The 27166-nt window shown below is 40.0% G+C and overlaps 1 protein-coding gene across 2 annotated transcripts in view; it reads right to left on the minus strand.

The window, feature by feature from the left end:
* The window catches only part of ADGRD1 (adhesion G protein-coupled receptor D1), a 249784-nt gene extending 224055 nt beyond the window's left edge, over positions 1-25729 (minus strand). Inside the window, exons 1-8 of one of the 2 annotated variants that reach the window (XM_050923502.1) lie at positions 25608-25729; positions 25110-25400; positions 24990-25026; positions 19089-19172; positions 16783-16878; positions 13542-13664; positions 2508-2684; positions 1205-1459 (exon numbers count right to left, since the gene is read on the minus strand). In XM_050923502.1, coding sequence (XP_050779459.1) covers positions 1205-1459; positions 2508-2684; positions 13542-13664; positions 16783-16878; positions 19089-19172; positions 24990-25026; positions 25110-25175 — 838 coding nt within the window. In that variant the 5' untranslated portion in view covers positions 25176-25400; positions 25608-25729. Of the gene's footprint in view, positions 1-1204; positions 1460-2507; positions 2685-13541; positions 13665-16782; positions 16879-19088; positions 19173-24989; positions 25027-25109 lie in introns of both variants that reach the window. The other variant, XM_050923503.1, reaches the window with a different exon arrangement.
* Positions 25730-27166: the final 1437 nt, after the last annotated feature.

The following is a 27166-nucleotide window of genomic DNA, read 5'->3' on the forward strand; positions in this document are numbered from 1 at the left end:
AACATCAGATATTGTGAGACTTGTGACTTTTTTTTTTTTTAATTCCAAGAGTTTGAAACATAGCGCAAACTTCTAAAGTTGCAAAGCAACACTTAGGGATGCATCCATGTCTCTTCTCAGAGCATCAGCAGAGGTGGGGAGTGTCACAGTTAAAACCCTGTGTAACTCTTCAAAAATATACGGTTCCGTGGGAATTGGGTGTCTAACTCCCTTAGGCCCCTTTGAAAATCTCAGCCATAAGCGGTAGTGTCTTGCAACTAGCTTTTGTAAGCCTACAACAATGCAATATTGGGTGCAGGGTCTAATTTCTCATATGGTTTTCAAATTTAAGCCAAAGAATGCAAAATTAGGAGCAAAATAATATGAGACTAACACTTTGCATACTGCAACCATGGGAACATCCCTGGCAAAGTCTTTCCAAACTGCATCCACTATTTGAAATGGTACATGGAGGCAGGTGGGGGACTTGGGAACAACAACTGTGCATTCATGAACACTGAAGGGGTTAAAAAAGTTACTATCCTGGTATATTTATACAAGAGCCATACTTGTCTGACAGTGAAACAGCACATACATATAGATGGACTGGGGCAATCTAAAAATCTAGAGCACTTTTGTTCAGTAACGACATTCTTGTGTTCTATTAATCCAGGAAGTGAGATTTATAGTAGTTTTGGATTTGATGGTGTTATAGTAACACCGGTTTGTTGTGAAAAGTACAACAATCAGATACCACAGCAATTTTTGCCAACCTGATTAAAAATTATACATTTATTAAAAACATCATTTTTAATATTTTCAGACACAGCACTGAAATATTATTGCTATTTCAGGAACGAAATGAAGGCTTCCCCAAGACAGTCACAAGGTTGACTTTTTAAAAATAGGTCCCTTTGCTGTTGTGACATTAGTTAAAAGGAAGTGGTTTGGTTGTCCTAGCAATGGTTGGATTCTGCTGAGGTTTTCTTCCAGCCAATAGATGAGGTGAGACTTAGTGGGTGCCGTTTGGTGACACGTCTGAGGGGCTGTGCCCCAGGGTGAGAAACAAATGCCTCCCTTAAAACTGACAAAATGATTCCTACGAACATTTATTCCTCTAAACATTTATACCTGCAAATTATTGGCCATTAAGACAGCTGGTTTAACAGATGAACTTTTTTAAAAAAAATCAACATTTATACAATCAGAATATGCTCCCAATTACCGATAGCAGCTGTAAAGTATAGTTCAATTTCCTTGGCGGTGAGTGCTCTTTCCCATATGACAAACTCATCAAAAGCCCCGTTCACATAGCGTTTGCTCTGATCATTCTCTGTCCCTGTCAGCAGATTTGCATTGGGGTCCCCATAGCTGTAGGAAACTTTCCCATTTGGGTCGGTGGTGTTTAGAGTTCCATTGACATAGACTTTCAAACCTTCTTTTGATTTCCATGTGAAGAGAATATGAGTCCAGTAAGGACCTGCAAAACATTAAAACTCTCTGTAAAATCCATGAATGAATCAATCAATCAATCTCATTTACAGCCTTTCCTGTTCAATAAATTTTAGTTAAAATGCATTTCATTTGTGCAATGCAATGGAGCTATGAAGGAAGTGTCAACACTGAATTATGGAGCAATGATATCATGTGCATTACTTTTTATTCATAAGGGATAGTCCATACTTTGGCAGAACCCATACTGGCTTCAGTGACATTTTACCTGAATCCTTCCTGAGGCTCATTGCAATTGCATAAATTATACTATGGGCCCAGATCTAAAGTCCTTATTCAGTCCTATCTCAGGCAAAACTCCCACTTCAGTGAGGGCTGCATAAGGACTTCAGGACTAGAGAATATGTAAACAATCGCTGTGACAATTATTATAACTACATACATGCAACAGCTTTCCTGGCAAAACACTTTTACAAACTATTAAACATCACAGCTACAGAGGAGTGCCCTTTTCTAAACAATAGATCCGATTACTTCTCAATTAGTAACCTGCATTCTGGATCAGAAGACAGAAATAAGATATTCATTTTAAAATATATTACTAATAATCATGCAAATACATTTCCAGGACTTCATTCTTACCATACAAATGGCCAACATGCATCATCTCATGGAATGCTTACCCAAAAGAGTTACCAGAGAGGTTTAAAATTAAAGAGAATGGGAAGTTGGATTCCCAGCTTACAAATGCATTGAGTGAGGACTCCAAAGGCTTCATCCTGCACTCTTCACTCGCTCTTTTTCAGGTAAACCCCTATTCTTCCACTGATGTCAATAAGAATTTTACTTCACTAACGACTGGGGAATGCAGGATCCCAGATCCTTGGATGGTGACTTGAACAATGTCACAGACTTCTAATACCTGCTTTCTCTCTTGGGAAGTGAAGCCTATCCATCCTTCATCTATCCACCTACTTCCTCATTTCTCATTCTTTTCTTTCTATCCAGATGATGAGCACTGCTCCCTTACTACTTTATCTCCATTCTGAATCCTCGAGAATGAAACTGAACTTTACCTGGGGGACTAAAGCTTGCCTCCCACTTCATTGAATTCCCACGGGCATAAAATTCCAGAGAGCCTTCATCTTCACTTGAGCAGATTTTGAAACCACTGGAAATGACCTGTCCACCATAGGCTGGGGGAAAGTTAGCCTGCTGCTCCTGAGTCTTCCAGAAAAAGGAAAATGTTACTCCTGATGGAAGCAAATGAGAGAAGATATGTTGCTAATGAGAAACGGGTGGGATTAAAAAGCATCAAACATCCTACAGTAGAGTACACACAGCAAATATGCACGTGGAGGCAGATCTTCAGAGGGCATCAATGGGGCTATGACCGCTTTGATGGCAATGGAGCGATGACAGTTTACACCAGCTAAGGATCTGCCCTTGGTTTTATAACAAACTGGCACATACACAGCACACAATAATACCCATTACTACCCAAGTATCCAAACTTTGTCATAACTACAAAAATAGACTGGCCATGATAATATTTTTAAACTTTAAAAAAAATCATAAATGAGGAGCTGGTTATGCTACAGTTCTTACAGGTATTGCACCTATAATCCTATGATCATAATGCCTCTTCCCTCTGGTTAATGCAGGGACCAGAGCATCAGTGTGATGGGAAGGGATACTGTCTTACAGGAAAGGATATCAGCTTTTACAAAGCCATAACCCGAAACCTTTATTTTCCCCAATCTGAGGTTCTCAACTCAGCACAAAAATCAAGCATTCCTTCCTGACTACAGGTGTGATCCTACAAACAATTGCACATGTGAGTAGCTTCTCTCACAATTAGTCCCTCTAAGTTCAGCGGAAGGTTTTGGAATATTCTTGTACTGTAAAATTGCTCAAATCTTCACATTGATAACTGTATTTCTTTAACAAAGGTGACCTAGGAATGCTGCTTGAATGGTAAACAGCAAAGGAAGTGTCCTTCACAGCTCAGCACTGCAGTAAAGAGGCTCTGTAGACAGACAGGAGCAATTAAAAAGAAAGTGGCTATACTAACTGCTTTCTAAAAACATGTGTCTTGGGGAATAATGGCATGCAGTGCTAAGAAGAATAAAACCTAAGGGAAGTGCACACAAACAAGATATCGGACTGGAAGGAGACTTGCTGTGTGCAATCAAAACATCTGCCTTGATGATTTTAATTATAGCTAGCGGCAAGTATTTATAGGCTGACTAAATAAAACAGGACTTTAGGCTATCCAGTAGCAACATGGGAGAGTAACCCAGCTGAGGTCTGAACTCAGCAGTTAGTCTGATAGGTGGAAACCTATAAACATTCTATTGCACACTGATTCTTATTAGTGCTAAGGAAAGCTCAGGCAAACCTAACCCACTCCAGTGTTCAAAAGCCCTCTTTCCCCTAGCTGCCTGCAGGGGAAGCTCTAGACATTTCGCTGCCCCAAGCAGGGCGGCATGCCGCGGGGGGCGCTCTGCCGGTCGCACGGCAGGTGGTTCCGGAGGACCTCCCGCAGGCTGCTTGCATTCAGTTCTGTGATGGGGTTCCCCACAGAAGGCATGAGGGGGGTTAAGTGAGCCAATTAACCACCTAGGCTGCACCTGGAAAAGCAACCAGGGAGCAATGAGCACTAATCAGAGATGAGGTTCAGCTGGAGAGGAACAGCAGGGGCTTGGATAAAGCCCAGTAGCTGAGAGTAGGAGGAGGATGTGGTCACTCTCAGGGTGAGAGAAGGCCACATAGGAAGTAACTTAAGGCTGCATCTGTAAGGTCTAGGACTGGGCTGACCATGTCTGCTTGTTGTAGGGTCCCTGGGTTGGAACCGCAGGTAGAGGGCAGGCCTGGATTCCTTACCAGTCACTGGGCAGTGGAGCCATTAAGAGGCAGTGAGCAGAAAGACTACCTGGGACAGTGGGTCTCAAGAGACTCTGATACCCTGGAAGAGGAGAACTACAATGAGTTGGCTGGCAGGCCAAGCCACGAAGCAGGAGCAGCTGATGAGTGAGACTGCAAGAGCTAGACTGGAGTAAGCTACTGAAGTAAGGGATGTTGGACTGGCAGAAGTAATCCCAGATGCGGCCAGAAGTAGGCACTTCAGTGGGGAACAGAGCACCCTATGACAAGTCCTAATATTCCTGTTGTCATCTGGGTGTGTCTGAAAAAGATACGGATTGTTATTGTACATTTTACCTCTTTAGTCTATTAAAAAAAACAAACACAATGAGGAGTCCTTGTGGCACCTTTGAGAGTAACAAGGTGCCATGAAGACTCCTGGTTGTTTTTGCTGATACAGACTAACATGGCTACCACTCTGAAATCTCTTTAATCTATCTTTGTCTGTCTATCTAGGTCCTTTTAATGGCACCAGCACTACACAGCAGCTAAGCATCATTCCCAATGTGCCTTACACATTTATATAGAAGAGAGTCATTTTACCCACCACTAAAGTATTAGCTGGCTCTTACCAGCTTTCTAGCTATTGATCAATATGCGAACAACATCAGCCCGTGTTTGCCAAATCTCTGACAGCATAAGCCAAAGCTTCTGAATGCAGTTACCCCCAGCCCAAGGCTCACTTCAGCTGGCTTCAGGATCTGATGCAAGTGTTTTGAACAGCTCTAGTCAAGAGCAGACTTTGATTTCATGTCTCAGCTGAAAAGTAGCTCCCGCAAGACATTGCGCACTCATAAAAGGCTGAGGCATTGATTCTACACTAACTTGGAGAAAATAGAGTCACCTGCTGAAAACACCATACCAATTTGGGTTTCCCTTGGATGTCTGCCATCTAAATACTGACCCTACTTAGTGTGTAAGATCATAGTCCTTTCACCTTGGCTTACCACACATTTTCCCAGAGGTCAGCTATGCCTATCTATTGTAGGAAACTTCCAGGTCTCCTTAGTCCAAGGCTAATACCTGAGGGTGCCGAACCATCCAGTATATGCCATATAAGCACCATGAAAAAGAATGATAGCTCAGGAGTTTAGAATAAAACTTTAAATCCTCCTTAAATGCACTTTATCGCTTTTTGAAATGATGAACCTAAAAGTGAAACTAAATGAGCTCATTGTAAACCTCATCATAAAAATGCACACAGAATTTAGGAAAGTAATTTTGTCCAAATAGTTGGACTGCATATAAAAATTCCTCATGGTCAAATATAAATGACAGCCTGTCTTGACAGATGTCCGTAATAACCCTGGGCAGGGAGCCCCTCCACAGCTAAAGAAAACAAAATAAAAAGAAATAGATAGGAGGGGAAGGAATGGGAGAGTTGAACCACAGAGCTTTGTCACTTACAACAGGCTTATTACTTCCAATAACATACATAGGACTTCCCCAGATCAAAACCAAAATCGTCACAATGTCCTCAGCTCAGATGAGAGTAGAGCTTCTCCTTTAAGTAAGGTACCTACATTTTTATGCACCTTCATTGCTTCTCATGTGTTGCTTCATGGCCTTATCAGGGAGCAAATAACAAAACCAAAATGTACTACTGTCCTCAGGGACATTTCTATTCTATTTTATTCAGGGTCAATACAGTGCTAATCACTGTAGTATGTGACAGCCTTCCATTAGTGCATTAAGCTATGTGATTAACATCTGTCATGTACTGTAGTACTGCACTATGTTAAAACTAGAGAACCAGCAGAGTCTATACAGACCAATTAATGCACAACATGTTAGTGCAGTTTAGAAATCATACCCCCATAGTGCACACAACCTTACTGTGTAGACAAGCCCTGAGACAGATTTGAGTTATTGCTTATGTTCTGCACCAAAAGTCATCAGCTTTAAGGATCTGGGAATTCCACTAACACTTCTTGATTTCAGGTCATGTAAGTCCTCCTACTCTAAGTTTGTTTCTTCTCCCTTTAAGATTTTAGTTAGGATGAACCAAAAAAAGGTATCAAGTATCAGAGGGGTAGCTGTGTTAGTCTGGATCTGTAAAAGTAGCAAAGAATTCTGTGGCACCTTATAGACTAACAGACGCTTTGGAGCATGAGCTTTCGTGGGTGAATACATGCATCTGAGGAAGTGGGTATTCACCCACGAAAGCTCATGCTCCAAAGCGTCTGTTAGTCTATAAAGTGCCACAGGATTCTTTGCTACTTTTACAAAAAAAGGCAGAGACAAAACTCCAACACTCTAGAGTTTAGCATGGTTTTAACCCCAAATCAAAAACACCCTCCTCGCCCCGAAATTTCCTAGGAGGAAGGACTAAATGTTTGCACAGATCTGTCCCAGGTTTACAAACCTCCATGAACTTTTTGGTGACTTGGGGCAAGTTCTGAATTCACGCAGCACTAGCCAGAGCATACAGGTAGAGCAATGGAGCCTACAATGTAATATAGGCTGAGATTCTTTTAGAATTTGGATGCCCAATTCCCATTACAACTAATAGGATTTGGGCATCCAAATCCCCTGGGGCAGCTTTAAGAATCTCAGCCATAGTGTCTAATATTATTAGAAGAGTCATGCATTAGTGTAGTAGCAGCTTGGGTTAATGCTGCTAATACCCAGCTGTCTATGTTTCCAACTCTCCATTCCCCCAACTATGGTCCTTGAGCAAATTTATTATGAATGGTGAGAAATTCAACATTGGAGAAACTTTCCTTCACTTTGCTAGACTCTGGCAGGAGAGAAGTTAGGAGAGGGGATGAGAGGATTGTCCAGTGGATAGAGCACTAGCCTGGAACTCATGAACCCAAGATCAAGGCCCTGTTCCACCACAGACTTCCTGTGTGACCTTGGACAAGTAACTTAGTCCACCTGTGCCTCCATTCTCTATCTGTAAAATGGGGATATTAGCATTGCCCTGCCTCATGGGAATGTTGCGAGGATAAATACGTTAAAAATTCTGAGGCACTCCATTACTAGGATAATGGAGATTATATACCTATCCAAGGTAGATGCACACAATTGCCTGAGGACTCTAAATTTTGATGAGGGGAAGTTTCATCAGGCTGAGACAAGGTGCAGTGTAAATGTGGCAGCTCTTATCCAGGATCTGATTTAAGAAGATCAGGAGTCAATTATGGTCAGGGTTGGTGGTTTTTGTTTTAATCTGAGTTATGGTATATTGGCTGATTGCAACCTTTCCTATTGCATTCCCATCTGGTAACTGAAAGGCATTCTCTTGTGAAACTGCAGTTGGATTACTCTCTTGTGCAACATTTAGGGCAAACTTAGAAACAGAGCTGGTCAGGAATTTTTCAAACTATTTTTTCCACTGAAAATTGCTGATTTGTCAAAAGAAACCATTTGCAAAACAAGGTCACTATTGTCAAATCTCCCAAGTAGAAAAAATGTTTGGAAAAAAGTTTCAAAAATTGTCAAATATCTCATTTTGACGTTTTCAAACTGGAAACTTCTGGGTTTTTGAGTCAAAATGACTTTCAAAATTTTAATAAAAAGACTGAAAAAAAGGATTTAAAAAAAATAAAAATTGAAACCAAAAGTTTTGATTGCCTCAAACCCAAAGTTTTTTCCATTTCAAAAAAGTGCTCAAGAGTTCAAACTTTTCCTCTGGATTCAGGATAGGAAAACATTTTTTTGACATGTCAAAAATTTTCATGGGATTGGAAAACCATTTCCCGCCCAGCTCTACTTAAAAAGCAAATCCATACAAAGGTAACCAATGCACACAGAGACATGTTTATTGTATCTTAAGAAAGATGTCATTTTGGACAAAATTACAGCCTACCACTGCCAGAAGTTTAGTTTAGTTTAGGGAGGCATGAAGACTTCTCCTTTAGAAAAGGTTGTTTACCTACTGCTGTGGTTCAATATTAACTACTTACGCAATTCTTCTCTTCACATTTTTATCTTCAGAATATTTCAGTATTTTATGGTTTTAATGTTCTTGTTTGTGAGGTGCTGGGAATGGCACCATAAAAAATAAAATTTACTCTGATTATTATATTATAGTTGTAGAAATAATGTGATTTACTGATGGTTTTATTTCCCCTGGTATGAAAAATATAAGAAAGATATGGTATTGTGTAAAGAAATATGCCAGCAGCAGAATACTGAATAACCTCTACTCTTCCATTTTCAGGTAGCAACTAAGTATTGACTGTTGCATGAATTTTTACCATTTTTTAAAAGTGGTACCACAGTATTTGCTATACACACTAGTATGAATAAATCTTGTGTCATGTCTTGTCAGTAACTTACGAAAGGCCTAAATTAACAAAAGCAAGTAAATTCAGTATTAACACTGCCACTTAACTTACCCATTAGGCTTAGGTATTGCAGAAGTTACACTGTATAAAAATTACATGCACCATTCCACATTGATGAAAAATGCATTGAAACTGCAGGGATCAATCTTACAGCTGTTTTGTTCATTCATCTTTTTCTCTAAATCATTACCTTGATTGTACCAGATAATTTGTGACTTGCACCGTAATTTTATTTGTCATTTTAATCTTCTACAGCATCAACATACTGTGAGGGCTCTAAAATATTCTCAGTGGAAAAAAAATGCTGAGAGGAGACAATCAAGCAATAGATGGACAGACAAGTGAAAACACCCGAAAGATGAAAACTACCATTTGTTGTTGTTTATAATTTTTCCAAAGGGTATTTTTTAATTAAATATTGGGGAAGCACTGAAATGTATTGCAACTATTATAAAACTTTTGCACATTGTAGATTTAAAAGGATATGGGTAGTATTGCCAGCTACAGGTATTCAAAAATCATAAGGAACAGACCCTCAAAAAAAAAATCAAGAGATTTGTTAAAATTTTGAGTTCTTTTATTTGCCTTCTAGTGTTTGATTCTTTATGAGTCTCATTTTCGAGCTTCTCTCTTCAACCTCAAAAGCTAGAATTTTTTTTTAAATAATGAAATATGAGATCCTGATGTACTGTATTCACACAACTCCAGCAGCTCAGACTTTAAGAAAAGCATCCAATATTGCAAGACTCATGGTAAAAATCATGCAAGTTGGCAACATGGAAGGTCATAAAGCATGCTAGGTGCTTTACAGACCAATTAAAAAAAAAATCCTGTGCCCTGAAGAGCTTGCAAACTAAAGGCCAATGGTAGTAAGTGTTTGTGGGAGCAGGCAAAGCACTTCCATCAGATTACCAGCCATATAGTACTTACTACATGAATAAACTATGTGTAGGATCTGTCCCTGAGTATAGAAATCATGGGAGGGATTTTCAAGAGTGCTCAGCACTGGTTTAACCCTGCTCCCAGGGCATGTCTACATTCCAAATTACAAGTGCTTCTGAAAATCCCATCCAACATTACTAATTAAAACAATAGACATAGGGAGATAGAAAGGAGGGGCAAGGGTTATCACAAAAGATGATGTGGTTTCCTTTGGTTAGTTAGGCATCATCCTAATGGTTCTGTATCTTTTTTTTCTTTTCTGTATTTATAACTTACAGGCTGAATCATACCTCCTAGACCCTGCATGGAGCAAGTCCACTGCATACAGATTTCCCACTACCCTGTTGGAGGGAGGGCATCTGGACACCTAGAATTGTCAGAAAGAGGCATGGGAAACTTTGAACAATGTCCCTGGCCTCCTATTGATTCCCTGGGATCCAAGCAGATTCTTGGAGATCCATGTGGTCTGAGGGCAAGCATGAAGCCTGTTTTGTGGGGAGTAATCATCCCCCTCTGCACCTGATAGAATGAATGCGGAGAAATATCAGGAGGAAAAAAAGCTTACTGAGAAATCTTCCCTTTTAGCATCCTCCTGGGTTTTCCTACTGGGAGGGGTGGAGGGTGATGAGCATTGCCAATGATAGTATTTGGAAGGTGTGGGGAAGGACTGTCGAGGTAAGGGTAATGAAAAGAGGTTGGTGATATGGTGGGAGGAAAGAAAGATAGAATTTGTGGGAGAAAAATAAGCAGAAGAGAAGAGACATGAGGAAAAAAGAAAGGTGTTGCTCAAGATAAGAAGAAGGGAGCAGGGCATAGGGAGCAGTGGATAGTGAGATAAGGCAGCAGAGAACAGTTTAGCCTGGATTGGGCCCACAATGTGTGAAGTATTTATTTAAACCACACCCCACCAACCCTATAACTACATCTGGCAAATATTTTAGCAGTCTGTTGACAGTTTTTTGAATTCAATAACCAAATACAAAAGCAAAAAAATTAAATGTTATATCACAGCTGGAAAAAACAGAAGAGGAGGTTGTGAATGCCAATGGCTTGCAGCTATGGCAAAGCCTCTAGCAGCCTCTCCAGTGTCTATGAGCCATGGAAGTTGATCTTGCATATTGTACATACTGTATATTAAAAAAAGTTCATTTGACTCATAGGCTGCATGATTTTAGGCGAGGCTGCCTTGGATAAATTCTTCCCCTGGAAACCTAGGAGGTATTTTTATTAGCTATTCAGGGGATGGGAACTAACCCACAATAACTGGCACCGAGTTAAGGATGCCATGTGGAATTGTGTTATCCATCCTTTTATCGAAATGCAAGAGTTTAAAATGGGGTATTCACAGTATTGGGTAGGGACACAAGGGAGGTCAGAACTATCCTGAAATGCAGAAATAAGGGGCCTGTCAAGCATAGCAGGCCCAAAGTTTCAGCCTGGCTTTGGTTTATTTTGTGTCACTATTGTTTGTTCAGTTAATAGAGGGCCTTTCACAAACCTCAGATTACAAACAATGGGCCACCTTCTACTCTCATTTACCCAGTGTAAAGCCAAAGTAATTCAATAGTCTTCTGTGGAGTTGATCTGGATAATGAAACCATTTATCCAAAGATAATTGCTTATAGAAAAAATGGCTACATTCACAACAAATATTATTTACAACCCTTTATTCAGAGACTCACAGGTTTTAAGGCCAGAAGGGACCATTAATCATCTAGACTGACCTGTATAACACAGGCCATTTAATTTCACCTAGTTTTCCCTGCTCCAGCAACTGCTGCTCTGCAGTAGCCTGCTTGGCTCAGGGGGATTTAAATCAATGTAACCAAGTGCAGAATTGGGCCCCAAGTACATATGTTACAGAGATAACTTCACTTCCCCTGCCAGCAAAATCCCAGCCTCAGGCTGAGATGTAGGGATCCTATTCTGCACCCACAGAAATCAGTTAAAAATTCCCATTGACTAATGGTACACATTGGCAGCACTAGCAACACAACACAACTGTATAGGGCCAAGAAACAAAAAAGAAATCCATTGAAAGCAGCTGAAAGGGAACTTTAGACGGGAAGATAATTAAACATATTGACAATTGGTATAAGCTATCCTGCCCTTAACCACTCTGAGTCTATATTAGTTGACACCTTTATTCTTTTGAAAAGTGTTTTGGGATCATTAGTGGATATGACCTTGTTTTTACATCTCATCCTAAAAAAGTAATCTGAAGCAGTGCCATACAGATCTCTGTGAATAACTGATTTTTTGGTTCATTGGCAATTCCAATAAATAAATCAGGGGGAAAAACTGGTTTGGGACAAACCAAATTGAAAATTTTAACATTTCTAGTGAACTCAGAAATCAGTAAAATGTTAGTTTCCAGTCAAATGAAAATCTCAAAACAAAAAAGTCATTTCTAAAATGTAATACTTTGCCTTCACAGGATTTCTCCCCCACCAACCTCATTTTTGCCAGAAACAATTTGGCAAAACCAACACAAAAATCACAAAATTTATGTTTCCAAATCTGCATTTTTCTCCAAAAAATTTCACCCAGCTCTCATGCAATGTCCTATTGAGATATTGATTTGACTCTTATTCAGAGGGAAGAGCGACACCTTTTTAATTGCCAGCACCACTATCCAGCATCTTGGAGATATTCCATCCAAGATGCCAGTCCAGCTGGCCACATCCAGCTCATAGCTTGTGAGATCTAACAGTCTTTCTTGGATGTGGCTCAGCTAAAGGGCATTTAGGAGGATTCATAACGAGGGTATTAAAAATACATAAGTTAATTCTAAACAATATTCGGGGAGGCAAAATCCTTGTGTTTGTTTTTTGTTTATTTGGGTTTTTTTAGATCTGGCAAAACAACAAAACAGGGAGGGGTGGAAGGAAACCATGTTTTTAGACCTATTTCAGAGAACAGTCCCTAAAGCTCCAAGGCCATTTATCTGCCAGTCTCTTAGCCTTTGCAAGTCACTAACAAGAAGTAAATCAAGAGAGCCTTTCCTCAGTCTTGGCTTCTCCACAAGAACTAATCAAGTGAAACTCGCAATATGCATCAGAACTCTCCTGCACTTTTTGTGCATCATGCCATTCCTGTCTCTCGAGTGCACTATAGCTAATAAGTAAAATCAGCAATGACCCATCCGATGCTTTGTAGAAATCGGATAGTCTATTTAATTTTTACTAAGAAAACAACTACTTTTTGAGCAACAGACGTAGCACATCATAACTCAGTACTACAGCTTTAGGATCCAGTCCTACACCCAGTGATGATAAAGGCAAAATTCCTCTTCACTGTCATGACTAAAAGACCAAGTCCTTAGTCACTAGCATGCTGAAGAGCACTCATCCAAATCTGAAAAGCAACCTTTGGTAAAGGGACTTCATACACTAGTCTCCTAAATTTGAAACCAGCAAGACAACACATCTGTTTGATATGCTGCAGCGTTTGCAGGAGCATTTCTGTTCTAAGGGACATTGTTTTGGAACACAGGAGGCCTCATTCTGCTCTCAGAATAACCAGTTAGACGCTGCCTAATTCCATTGATTTGAGTGGAATTACTCCTAATTTAAACTGGTATGCATGAGTGAAAAATCTATGTGGATTTGTTTTCATATCTAGCTGTAAACTGTTTTAACTCAATAATTGGCAAAGTCAGAAATTAGAACTTTAGAGAGAACTTTCATTTGCAAAATAAGGACCTTGTGTTAACTACTTACACTTCATAACTTTATGTTCCCTGTGTAATAAATTAGAGCTGTTTGTAACAGTTTTTCCAACAAAAAAAGGGCTCTAAAAATAGCTGACATCAGTTCCTAGAGTATCTTGAGGCTCCTAGATTATCTGTCATCCAAGTACAGATATGGCCCAACTCTACTTAGCTAGTGACATCTAATAGGATTACAGCATAACAAAAACAAATAATAATGATGGCATAGCACTCACCTTCAGGTCCACACATTTCTGGATTACTAATGCAAGAGTTTTGGGAGTTTCCAAAGATGAGAAAGGTAACTCTTTTTGGTTCAGTGAGGTAAATTCCCTTGTTGACCATTCCTTCTACAATATCTAAGGAAGGAAAATTAAAATATTATCCTTTAATAGTCTTGTGTGCAGACAGCTTTTTGGGACATGACTCAAGCATTTTTAATATGTTTATCTTTCTATCCCCCTTTTTCAAGATAAAATAAAAAAAATACAGCTTACAGTCTTATTTATAGTCTATAAGAATGATATCTATCTGCCCTCTCCGATCCTCTGTTCAACTAAATCATCTGTATAGCTGAACCAGCAGAGCTAGAAATTACTGCTTGAAAATAGTCTGAGTGAAGTTTACATATTCCAGAGTTCTGAATACAAGCAGCACTTAGGTGTTTTTTGGCCTATTGTTCAGAAGAAGAGCTAAACCAGGAAATTCTTCTCCACCCTCCCTGGGAAAATTTGACACTTATTTTCCTCCCACAAACATTTCTGTTTTAGAAAATGACTTTTTTGACCATTTTTGATCAAAAAGAATATATTAAAGGAAGACATTAGACCTATTCTAGTCGGAAGGCATAAATGCACGTATGTTCTTTTGAGACACCCAGGGGCATGACTTTTTATTAGCATCCAAAAAGGCTCTGTTTCAATTCAACATGTGTAGCTCCTTGTGATTTCTTAGGGTTTGTCGTCTTCACTGCTTTTAAAAAAACAACTGTTTTTTACCTCAGGTTAACTAATGAAGGTGAGCTATCCGGAGATAAAAATCATAGCACTTTAGGTTTATCATGAGGTAAACTTGCCACAGATAATCACAGGCCTGGGTATAGGGCAGACCTTGGCAAATTTACCTTGCAATAGAACTGAAGTGCTTGGTCTTCACTGTGTTTTTACCTCAGGATACTCACACATATTAGTTACCCAGAGGTAAAACACACAGGTTTTTTAACACTGAAGATAAGTTCTTAGTAACATTCTGCAGGACACAAAATACCACATGATTTTCTTTATTTGCAATTTAGGCAGGCAGAATGTAATTGCCTGATTTGGAGGTTTGTTAACAACACCTCTTTTGCAAACAGTGCCATGGATCTATAATAGTGAGAATTCAGGATCTTTGTTTTTTGTCTTCTCCAAAATACTGCATTCTGAAAAAGGAATTGTCAGGAGTAGGGTTGTCCAATGGACAGGCAGTGGGAAGAGTAATATGGTGTTGTCCCAGCTGGGAGATACAGAAGCCTTAGCCAGGGCTATGGTTGGTATCTGCAATCACGAGGATGTAATGACAGAGATAAGGAAAGATTGTGTATGGCCCTAGCACAGATGCATGGTAAAGGACCAGGGCATAAGGAGCCTTTTCTATATGTGCCCTCTGTTCTTGGGTCCAACTCAATAACAGTCTATATGCAAGGAGAATGCAGAGATTTGACCCTTCAGCAGCCCCGAATCAACTCAAAGATGTAGAGGCAGGGCTATGGCCCCATTTCCCTCTACATTTATCCAGAGGGATGGCGGCATGCTATAGGGAATGGGCTTTATCACCCTAAAGATGGTGCAACATATGCATTCCCCCCTGTGACTGGAGGATAGTGTGCATCTTGAACCTAATCTTAAAGCTGTCTATATTCAGTTGAAACCACGACAGGGGGGCAGCTAGCAGCCAAATAATCTGTTCCCCACTCTGGGGAAAAGAGGACAGACTGGTGTAGGGAGGTGTAAAGGACACCTTCAGTGAACCTGGCCCAAAACATTTGATTCCACCCAAAATGTACTGTCCATAAAAACACACACAGTCTCCAGATATCTTCTCTTCCGTAAGGGCAAAGGGGAAAAAAAAAATCTAGATCACCCTCTAAATTCCAGCTAGCACTTGACTCCTTTAAATCTTTCTAAGGCTTTAGCATTATGAAGTGAAGCAAACTTTTCTGAACTCTCTATGAGCAGCATAACCTCTGAATTAACCTAGCCAGGATAAATCCCAAAGAGTTACACATTCCTGTTTTCATAGTATTTCCTTTGGCATCGGTGTCACTCTCTTTAATGCTCACATGGAATATATCTTATTGTGTGACAACTATAAAGCAGATCAGTGAAGACTGGAAGGAATCAGGGTCATTTGAAGTTCATTATTAATAGAGTTCAGAGTTGCCAGCCCACTCCTGCTGTTAGAGAGTAGAAAACTACAGTACAGGAGTCCTTTTGCTTTTAACACTAACCCTCTTACATTCCAGCAGCTGAACTGGCATCTACTTAAACCTATGCTGCCTTCATCATCTCATTGCTCACTTATGTTTTTCTAACAACCAGCTGTAAATTGATACCTAATTATGAGGTAGGTAGCTGGTCAGATTCCAATTGCAGTTACATTATTATAAATTTAGAGCAACCATCCTGAATTCAGTGAAATGACTCCAGGTTTACACTGGTGCAAGTAAGTGAAGATTCTGACCCAGCAAGTTTTTATTAAAAGTGCCTGCCGGAGTAGTCATTTTCCATTCAGTTTATTCTCCCTTTGATCTATTGGCTGATGTAAACATAAAAACAGTTTTCATTAAAAAAAAAAAAAAAACACCACCCTGAACACACCTGCATGTCTTCCACCTGTATTTTCTATTGTTTTAATCAGAAATGTCATGATGGGTAGCTCCCATTTTCCCTTGCATCCTCCAGAATTGTTTCTCTTTTTTAAACACATTACTTTAAAGGCTACAGACTGAAGAAAAACAGTTCTTTTTTCTTTTAAATTTATAAACAGAATTTATAAAGAACAGTTCTTTTAACTGCTTTAAACAGATAGTTCAAATTATATTGAAATTTCATGCCAATTGATTTTTTTTTCAGTGCCCGTGTTTACAATTCATCTCAAATGTTTTGGGGTTTCTTGGGCTTTTGAGGACAAACTCTGCTCTCCTTAGTCATGTGAGTAGTTCCACTAAAGCCAGTGGAACCACCCAGATGAGTAAGAACTGCATGATCAGTACGTAGCCAACCCAAATTCTGCTTGTTTACAGTGTAAATCCAGAGTTAATAAATAACATCACAGCAGTTTTTTCCAGATTTAAGCCAGCGTAACTGAGAACAGAATTTGGCCCATAAACTCCAGAGGCTCGTTTGGTTCATTCTTAAACAGTGTTAACTTCAAACCCAACATTATCAGACTAGTCCAAATTTGACAAATGCAGAACAAAAATACTTGAATCCTCACCTACGGTTGCAGAGAAGTTAGAGTAGGCAGAGTCATTGGTATATACAAAGGTAGAATTATGGGAAGGAAGCACAGTGAAGTTGTGGATTCTTAGAGCTGGGTGGAACAACAAAAGAAAATAAGCAAAACAATGAATAAACACAAAATCAGTATGAATTGTCCAGTCCATATCTCTCAACGCAGCATAGATCAAATGTTACTCAATGGCCCTTTAAACTATAACATTCTAGCCTCCCTCTATCCTTTTTTTCCCTCTCATAGGGCTTGTCTACACATAAAGGGTTTTCCACTTTAATGATAGTATAGTTAAAGTGGTACAACTGCCCCCAGTGTGGACACAGTTGTATGTTTTACACCAGTGTAGCTATTCCCTTAGAGGAAGGGAAATAAAACTATAACTGCACTCACACTAGCGGATGTATTGGTATAAATATATGTTTTTAAAAAAATAATCATCCTCTTAAACCAACATAGTTATTCTGGTACAAAAATCTGTGTGTAGACCAAGCCTAAGGGAAACCAACATGCAGATGGCATTATCAGTAACTTCAAAATGACAGCATCAACTTACAAAAATAATAATCATATTTTGGTCTGCAGATATTTTACCTATATAATTTTAAGAGCTCTAAATTATAAGAGTTATTACAGAAAAACATATTTCTATTGTTTTGATTTGCTTATTTTGTACATTTGACAACATTTTGTATGCAGTCATTTTCACTGTTTGTCCTGAATGGACCATTAAGACTTGATTCAAAGCCCATTGAAGTCAATGGAAAGACATTTGTTGACTTTGAATCAGTCCCAAAATCAGTAGAGTATTTCATATAGCAAAAGAAGAAAAAAAAATATTTTAAAATAGAAAAATATCAAGAAAAAACTGCAGGAAAAAAGTTAGCAAGGGGACAAAGGTTCAGATGTAGGACCTGAAAATACCTTTAAACCCTTTAGATTTTTTTTTTTAATTCACTAGATTCCAAATAAATGATGTCCCTTTAATTTCCTCAGTCAGTTCTGCCATTAGGATATTACCACTGTAGACCTGAGATAACAACCAGTCAGTATGGAAAGTGCACAAAAATAACCTAATTTGGTGATACCGACTCCCACAACAGTGAGCTGTTGAGAGGTATGAAACTGGATTCCAGCCACACAATGACTTCAACAAATAAAATGGATTAACATGAAGGACAAGATTATGATGCTCCAAGGTTTTATTAGAAGAGACATGGGATGAAAACAATTGCATGAAATTACAAGTGGAAAAAATAATGTTGACAGACTCTAGCAATGAATAAAAGAGTTGCATAATCATAGAGCGGTATAAAAAAGCAGGAAAATGGTCACCTGCAGTAGAATACAGCAATAAAGAAAACCTTTCTTGTGTCTCAGAGTCAGCCTTCAGATGCAGGCATGCAACTCCCATTGAAGTCAATGGGAACTATATGCATGTATTGGAGGATAGAATAAAAGCAACTGCAAACTAAGAAAATGGATTATCTACAATAACATTAAGGAAAATTCGACATAAAAAAAAATCACACAAAAAACACATTTTCATGTGTTTTTGGCATCCTTCTAGAAAACATATCGTGGACCAGTCCTAGAAACCTTCACTTGCATGAGTAATCCTTATTCATATAGGTCAACCCACTGATTGCAACAGAAATGCTCATGTGAGCAAGTGCATTTCTAGGATCAGGCCCTATAAATTGAACTATTCGAATATATGCTTGAAATGGCTTCTGAATTTCAGCAGTTATTGTTCCTTTTGAAAAAGAGCACTTCCTAGCCTCAACTGTGTATTTCTTGCTCTTAATTATTAATTATTATTATTTAAAAGCTGCATTTCAGGTTAGGTGTTGTGAAAACTAAGTCCCTTTGTAAATCTAGCCCAGGGCCTACAGGGCCTTATTGTAAATCAATAAGAGAGTTAGACACTTAACTCCTTATGGACTAGTGAAAATCCTACTCCCTCTGTGTATTTGTGCATGGGCAAGTATATACCAAAGCAATTGACAATAATATGATTTTAATGACACTTTGGAACACACAACAATTTCTCTTCGTAACTGTAAAAATGTGCAGGCTGATCATAAAATGTCTGAGAATACTTTGGAAAAAAAACTCAGCTTTGAAATGCAAAATCATTTGGACAGTCAAAACATTTGACGAATAAGTAGATCGCAGCTGCCATGGCTTTAGCTCTAACCTATTTAGCTTTCATATCTCCAGCTCCCTTGCTACTTACTGACTCTCACAAATACTTATGTTACTGTCATTGTCACGAGTCCTGCTTCTACCTCCATTTGTATCCCGAAACTCATGGATTCCATCCATATCTTCCAGGGGCCAGTAGTGGGATGCTGTCTGTAAAATGTCAAACCCTTTAAAGGAAACACAGATTTTAAAAAAGGTCAAAAAACACAGGATTCGAGGTCAAGCGTAACCAGTCTCCACAGATGCTTCAATATAGAAACCAGAAAAAGAGGGAGATCAAACGGTTAGGCAAAATAAAATATTTTATGTAAACTATGCACTGCACACAAGGAGCAAAATTTATTTGAAATAAATCAAAATAAATAAATATCAACGTGGATTAAAGCCATGCATTATGCAACAAGATTTCTGACAGTGCATTGCAGGGGACCTCTGTTTTAAAAGGTTGTGTACTTTACTTTCACTGCAGCAGAGAAAGGCGATGGCCTAGTGGTTAGGGAAGAACTTGAAGACATTGTACATCTTGATTTTAATAAGACTTTTGACATAGTCCAGCATGACATTCTCATAAGCAGACCAAGGAACTGTGGTTTAAATGAAATTACTATACGGTTGGTGCAAAACTGGTTGAAAGACTATATCAATAGTTTGCTGTCAAAGTGGCGGGTGGGGAGGGAAAGAAATGTCCAGTCCTGTCCAGTCCTAGATTTCTGATTCTATGTTGCATAATGATAGAAGACCTGATCCTCAGCTGGTGGAAATCAGCACAGCTGTACTGAAGTCACATTCTGACTTATACCAGCTGAGGGTCTGGTCCTAATATTTCAATTTAACAAATACATTTCTATATTTCGTGCACCTCCTAACATTACCATAAAGCTTAAGCCACAGTATTTAGATCATTTTAATGACAATATCCGGAGAGGGCAAAATTTCATACAGGGCAATGTGCAGAATGGCAGTTTCCTTTCTACAGCATGCTTCCTCCTTTTCTTACACCTGTGGGAGCCTTTCCACACGTGTTCCAGCTCTGCAGAATTCAAGGGGCATGTGGAAGAGGCAACTGAGTGCCTTAAGACTCTTCCCATATCCCCAAAACCCACAGGGGAAAGGCAATACAAGTTAATATACCTTCAGGCTATACTAGTCTGTTCTGTTTTCATCTCTATCCTGTGAAGACCTTCCTCTACTGAGGGGCGCTAAGGAACCACAGTAAATTGACTGCTGGAAGCATGGATTCTGCAGGGGCCATGTTGTCCAGGTTTTAGGGCAAGCTAGGGAGGTGGAACCCAGCAGCAGAAACATAGGCAAGGGACATGCCATGGGGATTTTGGAAGGGTGCACAGGTTAAGGTGTCAGAATCACACACTTCACTAGAAGAAGTTTTCTGGACTGGGTCCCAGAATTTAGTAGCATCGGAAAAGAGTTAACTGCTCTGCATGCAGCAGCTGCTATGTCTTCAGAACCTTCTTTTCCCCAAAAAGTGAAAAATAAATCTTATGGCTAATAGGAACATTTTGTTTCCCTAAACATCTTTTTCAGTTGCAGATGGTTACACTGAGCTCCAGGTGGACAAGTTGACAAAAGCAGAACATCTGATGGTTCCCATTTCCCAATGGCAGACTTATCTAGAGAATCTAATTGATGTCAGCTAGAGAACACTTTAGGGAGACGTGAATTCTCAAGCTGGAGCAGAAGCAGACTGCCCAGAGCAATTAAGTGGTGTGTTAAGGGAATGCTTTATTTTAAGGGTCTAGCATTAATAAAAAAGGCAAAAACAGATTGTATTTTAGGTTATTATTTGTAAGAAGCTTTTTTATTCCTAGAATAACTAATTTAGCAAGCTGTGCTGGAAAGAATGTGTAATCAACCAGAACAATGAAAGTTGTAGGAGAATGAGACAGTCAAAGAGTAAAACCCTTTTGCTATTGCAAACGAGTGTTGGTTCTTTTGTTCATCATGGTGGCAAATCATTCTATTGGCATCAGGGCTTTGGAGGTGTGCTCTAGCTCCATGCAAAAACCTGCAGCTCCACTGCTCTGGAGCTGCTCCAAAGTCCTGATTGGCAAAAATTAATCTGTTTATGCTTTTTTTGTGGCATGGAGTGGGGGAAGACATCTACAAATCCAGCATTTGCAGAGGTTACATTTTTTACTATTTTTTCAGTTGTGTTTTCAATTGAATTTGGTGCTATTTAGGAAGTACCCAAGAGTCAAGTCTTCTATTAAACCACAAAACAGATACACCAGGAATAGTGGAGCTGGTTGGAACACTTGCCAAAATGAAATTTCAGCAACATGTGCTCTTTCACTGAAAATGAAACATTTTGCAGAGACTTATCAGTTTCCAATAAACTGTTGTGGGGAAGGGGGGGAAGAGAGAGATACTATAGCTGGTTGGTTAGCTCACTTAGCTGGGATGCAAATTGATTGAGGTTTGAGTCCCTACTCTGCTGTTATTGGAGTGATCTCGGATGAAAAACTCTACCCTGAGTCAGGCAAGACTTGAATGTAGAAGTCCCACAGCCTAAGTCGGTGTCCTAATCAGAGACTATAGAGCAAGCACACAATGCATGCTCTGCATGCAGCAGCTGCTATTTCTTCAGAACCTTCTTTTCCCCAAAAAGTGAAAAATAAATCTTATGGCTAATAGGAACATTTTGTTTCCCTAAACATCTTTTTCAGTTGCAGATGGTTACACTGAGCTCCAGGTGGACAAGTTGACAAAAGCAGAACATCTGATGGTTCCCATTTCCTTCCAATGCAGAACAAAAACAAATCTCGAAACCAGCTACAAGACAAACTGTTGTCTTCCGGTCACCTCAATGGCTAGGTGCCTAGAATCCGCTCAAGCCCCCTTCCCAACTGCTCTTTGTCCCATGCATGTCACTATCTTCTTCCATGCTTAGAACCCCCTCAGTAGTCTTGCTTGCCAAACGAAGTCTCTATCATTCTTCAGCCCCCTGCACAAAACCTAGTACTTCTGCTATACCTTTCCATGTTAGCATCTTGCCTCATTCCTTCCCCACACAAAAAGCAGCAGAGAGGAGTAAAAGAGGAAAAACAAAACAAGCCAACTACAAGAAAACCTACCTCCCTATCTTTCATGTATGTGTGTGACACACACACAAATATATATTATTGTGATGCATACTTGGTATGTTTGGATTGCATTTTTGAGGCCCAGTTGAAGACTTGGTCCAGCAAACTCTTTTTAACAAGAGTAGTCCCATATAAGCCAACAGGACTGCTCACATCAGGAGAAAGTCACAAAGGTAAGTAGTAGCTTCACTGGGATTACCCATGTAGTAAAGTACTACTACTGACCCCAGATAAAGGTATCAGAACGATTTAGATCAATAACTCTCGCCTAGAATTTGTTTAGATTCTCTGACAGTCTCCCAGGGACTAAGGAAGGACAGGGGGGTGGGAAGCAGAAAGGCAAGTTGGAAGCACAGTGAGGAAAGTAACAGGGATGCAGAACTAGCCTAGACGAAGATACAGTACATATGCTAGACAACATTCCAAGGACCTTATAAAAAACTTGGGTGTGTAAGATAAAACAAACCACAAGCAGATTTTCCCTGGCACTTGCAGCCCATCCCCAATGTTCCATTCACCTTGACAGTGTTACAAGGGTTCTGTCATCATATGGACCCTGGTTTTGCACACAAAGAGGTTTTTTTCATTGTAGACTTGAAGGGTTTTGTCCACCCCTTCAGTCAAACTATAGCCAGCACAAAGAATGTCTTGCTTTAGATTTTGCTCTCCTCTCTGCCCCCTTGACACAATTTCAGAGCTGTAATGGTTGAAGACTGTAGGGTTTTTTTTGGATTTGGGAATGGAGCTGATGTGATTGCTAAACACCACAGCAGACACAGGGAGGGTTGTGTGACAAGCAGAAGTGGTAAATTTAGGCCTGTGGAACTAAGGCAGCTGCATTTGCTGCAGCCCTGCTTCACACCTAACTTGCCAGCCCAAGTACTAGCCTGTTTAACCATCCATAGTGTTGTCTAACACCACTGATCCATACAAGGGACTGGAATCCCCAGCTGCCCTCCTTGCCTAGAAACATTTGCAGTGGTCAGCGAACCTCTCTCAAAAGAAACTACAGCATGAGAGAGCATGTCATTGGCACGGTGATACAGGCTTCGATGAGGCAAAATGGTGCCACATGTTACTTTGCATACTTGCAAAACCTATGACTAGCCCTAGCTGAGAGAGACAGAACATGTTTAAATAGGAAGATAAATTACAAGGCGCGCACACACAGACACACACACACACACAGACACACACACACACAGACACACACATAATCTGATCTCATTTCCTGAACAACCAACCAAAGCCCCATCTCCCCTTGGGAGTTTAGGTGTGAAAAGAATGCTGAGGGAATGAGAATGAGATATAGGATTAGAAGGGGGCTTATTTTTCTTTGGGTCCCTGAAGCTTTGCCCTAGTTCTGTCTTCCAAGAGCATACACTGGCACCCTCCAGAGGAATGGAGGCAGCAGCTTTCCAGGGCACCAGGAGAATCTACATGGGCAGACGATGTTGATCCAATTTTTCCAGACAGACATTCTACAAATACATCGGGAGAGTCCCTATCCAAAAAGCCTACAGCCCTAACAGACAAAGCTAGAGAGGGGAAACAAACACGGGGGGGGGGAGTGACTTACCTAGCATCAGACAATAGACCCATGGCAGAGCCAGGACTAGAATGCAGATCCTTCCAATTCCTAGTCCAACATCTTATGCATAAACCACACTGCCACTCCAGCTAATGACCAATCCATCCTGAGGGGACTCTAACAACAGGTTGAAAACCACTTCTATACCTGCTCCCTTGATTTCCCTTGTGTTTTGTAACAGTCATTAAGGATCTGTCTGTGATACACAGAACCAAGCCAGAAGACAAATGACAACATAGTTCAAATCCATAGCATAATTTAGGGATTTGGGTGATGCTACGTCCCCATACTAGGTTTCCGTACAACAAAATTGTAACTGTTCTATAACCGGGTAGCCCAATATATAAAGTTGAGCTAAAACCTATGTTTCTTACACGGCTTCAACAGCCAAAGGTTGACCAGCCTTATCTATGGGAATTGAGACCAGGCATTAACATTTGCTAGATGAAGGAGAAACAAAAGAAACTCACAGGAGCAAGGGCAATAGTTTAGGCATACTGTAATTACAAATGAGATAACAAGGCGGGGTGGAACAGACGTATTGCAATCGCATCATAAAGCTTTTCCTGCTACAAGCAGGATTTTATTTTGAAAGTAAGTACAGAGGGGTAGGAATTAAAAGCACAAGGCAGTATGTGGATTGGTTAAAGAGTAAAATTGTACTTGTACACCACCATGAGGTTAAACTATTTCTGTGAACGGAAGATCTTTCCAGTTACAGACACACAAAATAAGTCTGGGTGATTTTTGCATTGAAAACAGATGACTGGAGCTTAGAAGAAAAAGTTAAGTTCAGTCCTGAGCAAATTACACTTAAATTGTAAAAGTTTTTTTTTTTTAAAGGAAGACTGAAATTATGCAAATACACCGTAAAGTTTACAAACTGGCATCTCTAGCTGTAAGTCAGTGAATCTGAAGTGCAGCATGCTAATGCAGACCAATTCAAAGAGCAGCTCAAGGTAAACAAAAAAAGTTGTAAACAGATTCTCCAAACACAATGGTTTGCATACTACTCCATGTAAATGCAAGCAGGATTTCTTTTTGTACTTGTTTATGCAGAATGTCAGTGTACCGAGAACTGCAATTGTAATAGGTTGTCTAGTATTCTAGACTGATTGCCCTACATTACATTTTTAGTATCGTCCTTATATATGCATGTATGATGGCTGTTCCTTTGGAACCACAAAGAAAATCAGATGTGCATACCAGAAAGCAAAAGTTTTAGTAAACATACTGTAACAATTAAGCACAAGATCGTAGTAATAATAATGATTAAACAAAAAATTCCTTACCTGGGTTTTTGGATAGCCGTGAATTGTTTCCATACACCTGCACATAAAACAAGACATTGTGAAGTAAACATATAGCTAAAAGGAAATCCAAGTAAATCTTAATCATGTTCAGAATATTACCTGATATTTAGACTGAAATAGAATCAGCAAGGAATAATGACAGAGCAGAGACAACAAATTGGTCATGGTCTTTGAGGTTAAAAGTGCAACTGAGACCAAATTCTGTGAGATTTCAATCACAAACACAAATTTTCCTTTGCCACTTTGTTTTCTTTTAAAAGGGGCATTTTCCACACAGGTTCAAGATGTTCATTCCTTCAGTGACAGCAAAATATGCTTCCAAATCCTTCAGAAATATTTGCCTCCTTCAAACTTGGATTCCTTTTGTTATTCATGAATATATTACTATGACTAAAGCAAAATAATAAGAATATATTAGTTGCAAAAATGTACAGTTCCACAGGGGAAAAAAATGCATATAATTCTGCTGCAATTGGTGCCAAAAAAAGAGAGATCTTATTTTTCAACTTTTGCTTTCTATCGTTGTCTTTTACTTTCAACTGTTTTCACTTTGTCAAAGATCCAAAGTCAGTTTTGGTTCTTCAATTAAAAAAATACCTCTTTATTTTACACAGGGCAAACTCCCACTACATTTCCTTAGTAAGTGGATTGAAATGAGTTGCTAACTTCTTGCTTGTCTGACTCACGTTTGCACCTTCATCCAAGATCTCTTTGGGTGGAGAGAAAGTCTGAGTGATGTCATGCTTTCTTCTCAAACTTTGTCCCATTCTCGTACTCTATTTATATCATGTTGCTGCTGTCTCCTTTCTGGGTCCTAACACCAGCCAGCTAGGAACACATGGAAATAAGTCAATGTAGTTCAGAAAACAGATTAAAGAAACTACTGTCAAAATTGTTTCTTGCAAGTTTGCACACTGAAAGAAGGAACAAAGCCAGTGCAAATATTAATATTTCAAATTCTTAAAACCCATAAAATAGGTTTTGGGCACAAGTTTTGTGAGACAATCAACAAACCATTTATTATAATACTTAGCATTTAGCCAGAGCTTTTGTCTCTGAGGAAAAGACGGTTACTTACCTTTGTAACTGTTGTTCTTCGAGATGTGTTGCTCATATCCATTCCAGTTAGGTGTACGCGCCGCGCGTGCACATTCGTCGGAAAACTTTTACCCTAGCAACTCGGTGGGCCGGCAGGTCGCCCCCTAGAGTGGCGCCATCATGGCGCTTGATATATATCCCTGCCGGCCCACCCGCTCCTCAGTTCCTTCTTGCCGGCTACTCCGACAGTGGGGAAGGAGGGCGGGTGTGGAATGGATATGAGCAACACATCTCGAAGAACAACAGTTACAAAGGTAAGTAACCGTCTTTTCTTCTTCGAGTGATTGCTCATATCCATTCCAGTTAGGTGAATCCCAAGCCTTACGTAGGCGGTGGGGTCGGAGTGAAATGTGGCAGAATGAAAACTGCTGAGCCAGAGGCATACTGCGCAGCAAAGGTATGGACCGAGGACCAATGGAGCTGCGCGACGGATCTCGTGGGTAGGAACATGAGCCAGCAAGGCGGCAGATGAAGCCTGAGCCCTGGTAAACTGCACGATGATGTGGCTTGGGGAAATATGAGCCAAATCATAACAAGTGCGGAAGTCTGCCATCACCCGAGATGTGATCCTCTGAGAGGAAAACAAACAAGCTCTCCCTTTGGCTCGCTACCGTGATAGAGCTGGGGCACCTTACGAAATGGTTCTGGCAGCGCAATATAAATGCGAGCACTCCACAGATGTCCAAGGAGTGCAATGGTTGTGCCCATTGCATTGAGCTGTGGGTAACATGAAAGGCCGAAACCACCTTAGGGAGGAAAGCCGGGTGCGGTCATAACTGCACCTTGTCTCTGTGAAACCTAGTGTACGGCGGAACCCTAAGAGCTCTGAGCTCGGAGACCCGTCTGGCCGATGTAACAGCTACGGGGAAAGCTGTCATCCAAGACAGGTATATTAGAGGGTCAGTCGTGAATGGCTCGACTGGGGGAGACATAAGTCTGGTTAAGACTAGGTTGAGGTCCCAGGGAGGGGCTGGGCGGCGCACCCGAGGGTGCAAGCTCTCCAAGCCGTTGAGGGATCCCGAACCCATAGAGCGTGAGAACACGTAACGTCCACCTTA

The sequence above is a fragment of the Gopherus flavomarginatus genome, chromosome 15 (assembly GCF_025201925.1).
Source record: "Gopherus flavomarginatus isolate rGopFla2 chromosome 15, rGopFla2.mat.asm, whole genome shotgun sequence".
NCBI lineage: Eukaryota > Metazoa > Chordata > Testudines > Testudinidae > Gopherus > Gopherus flavomarginatus.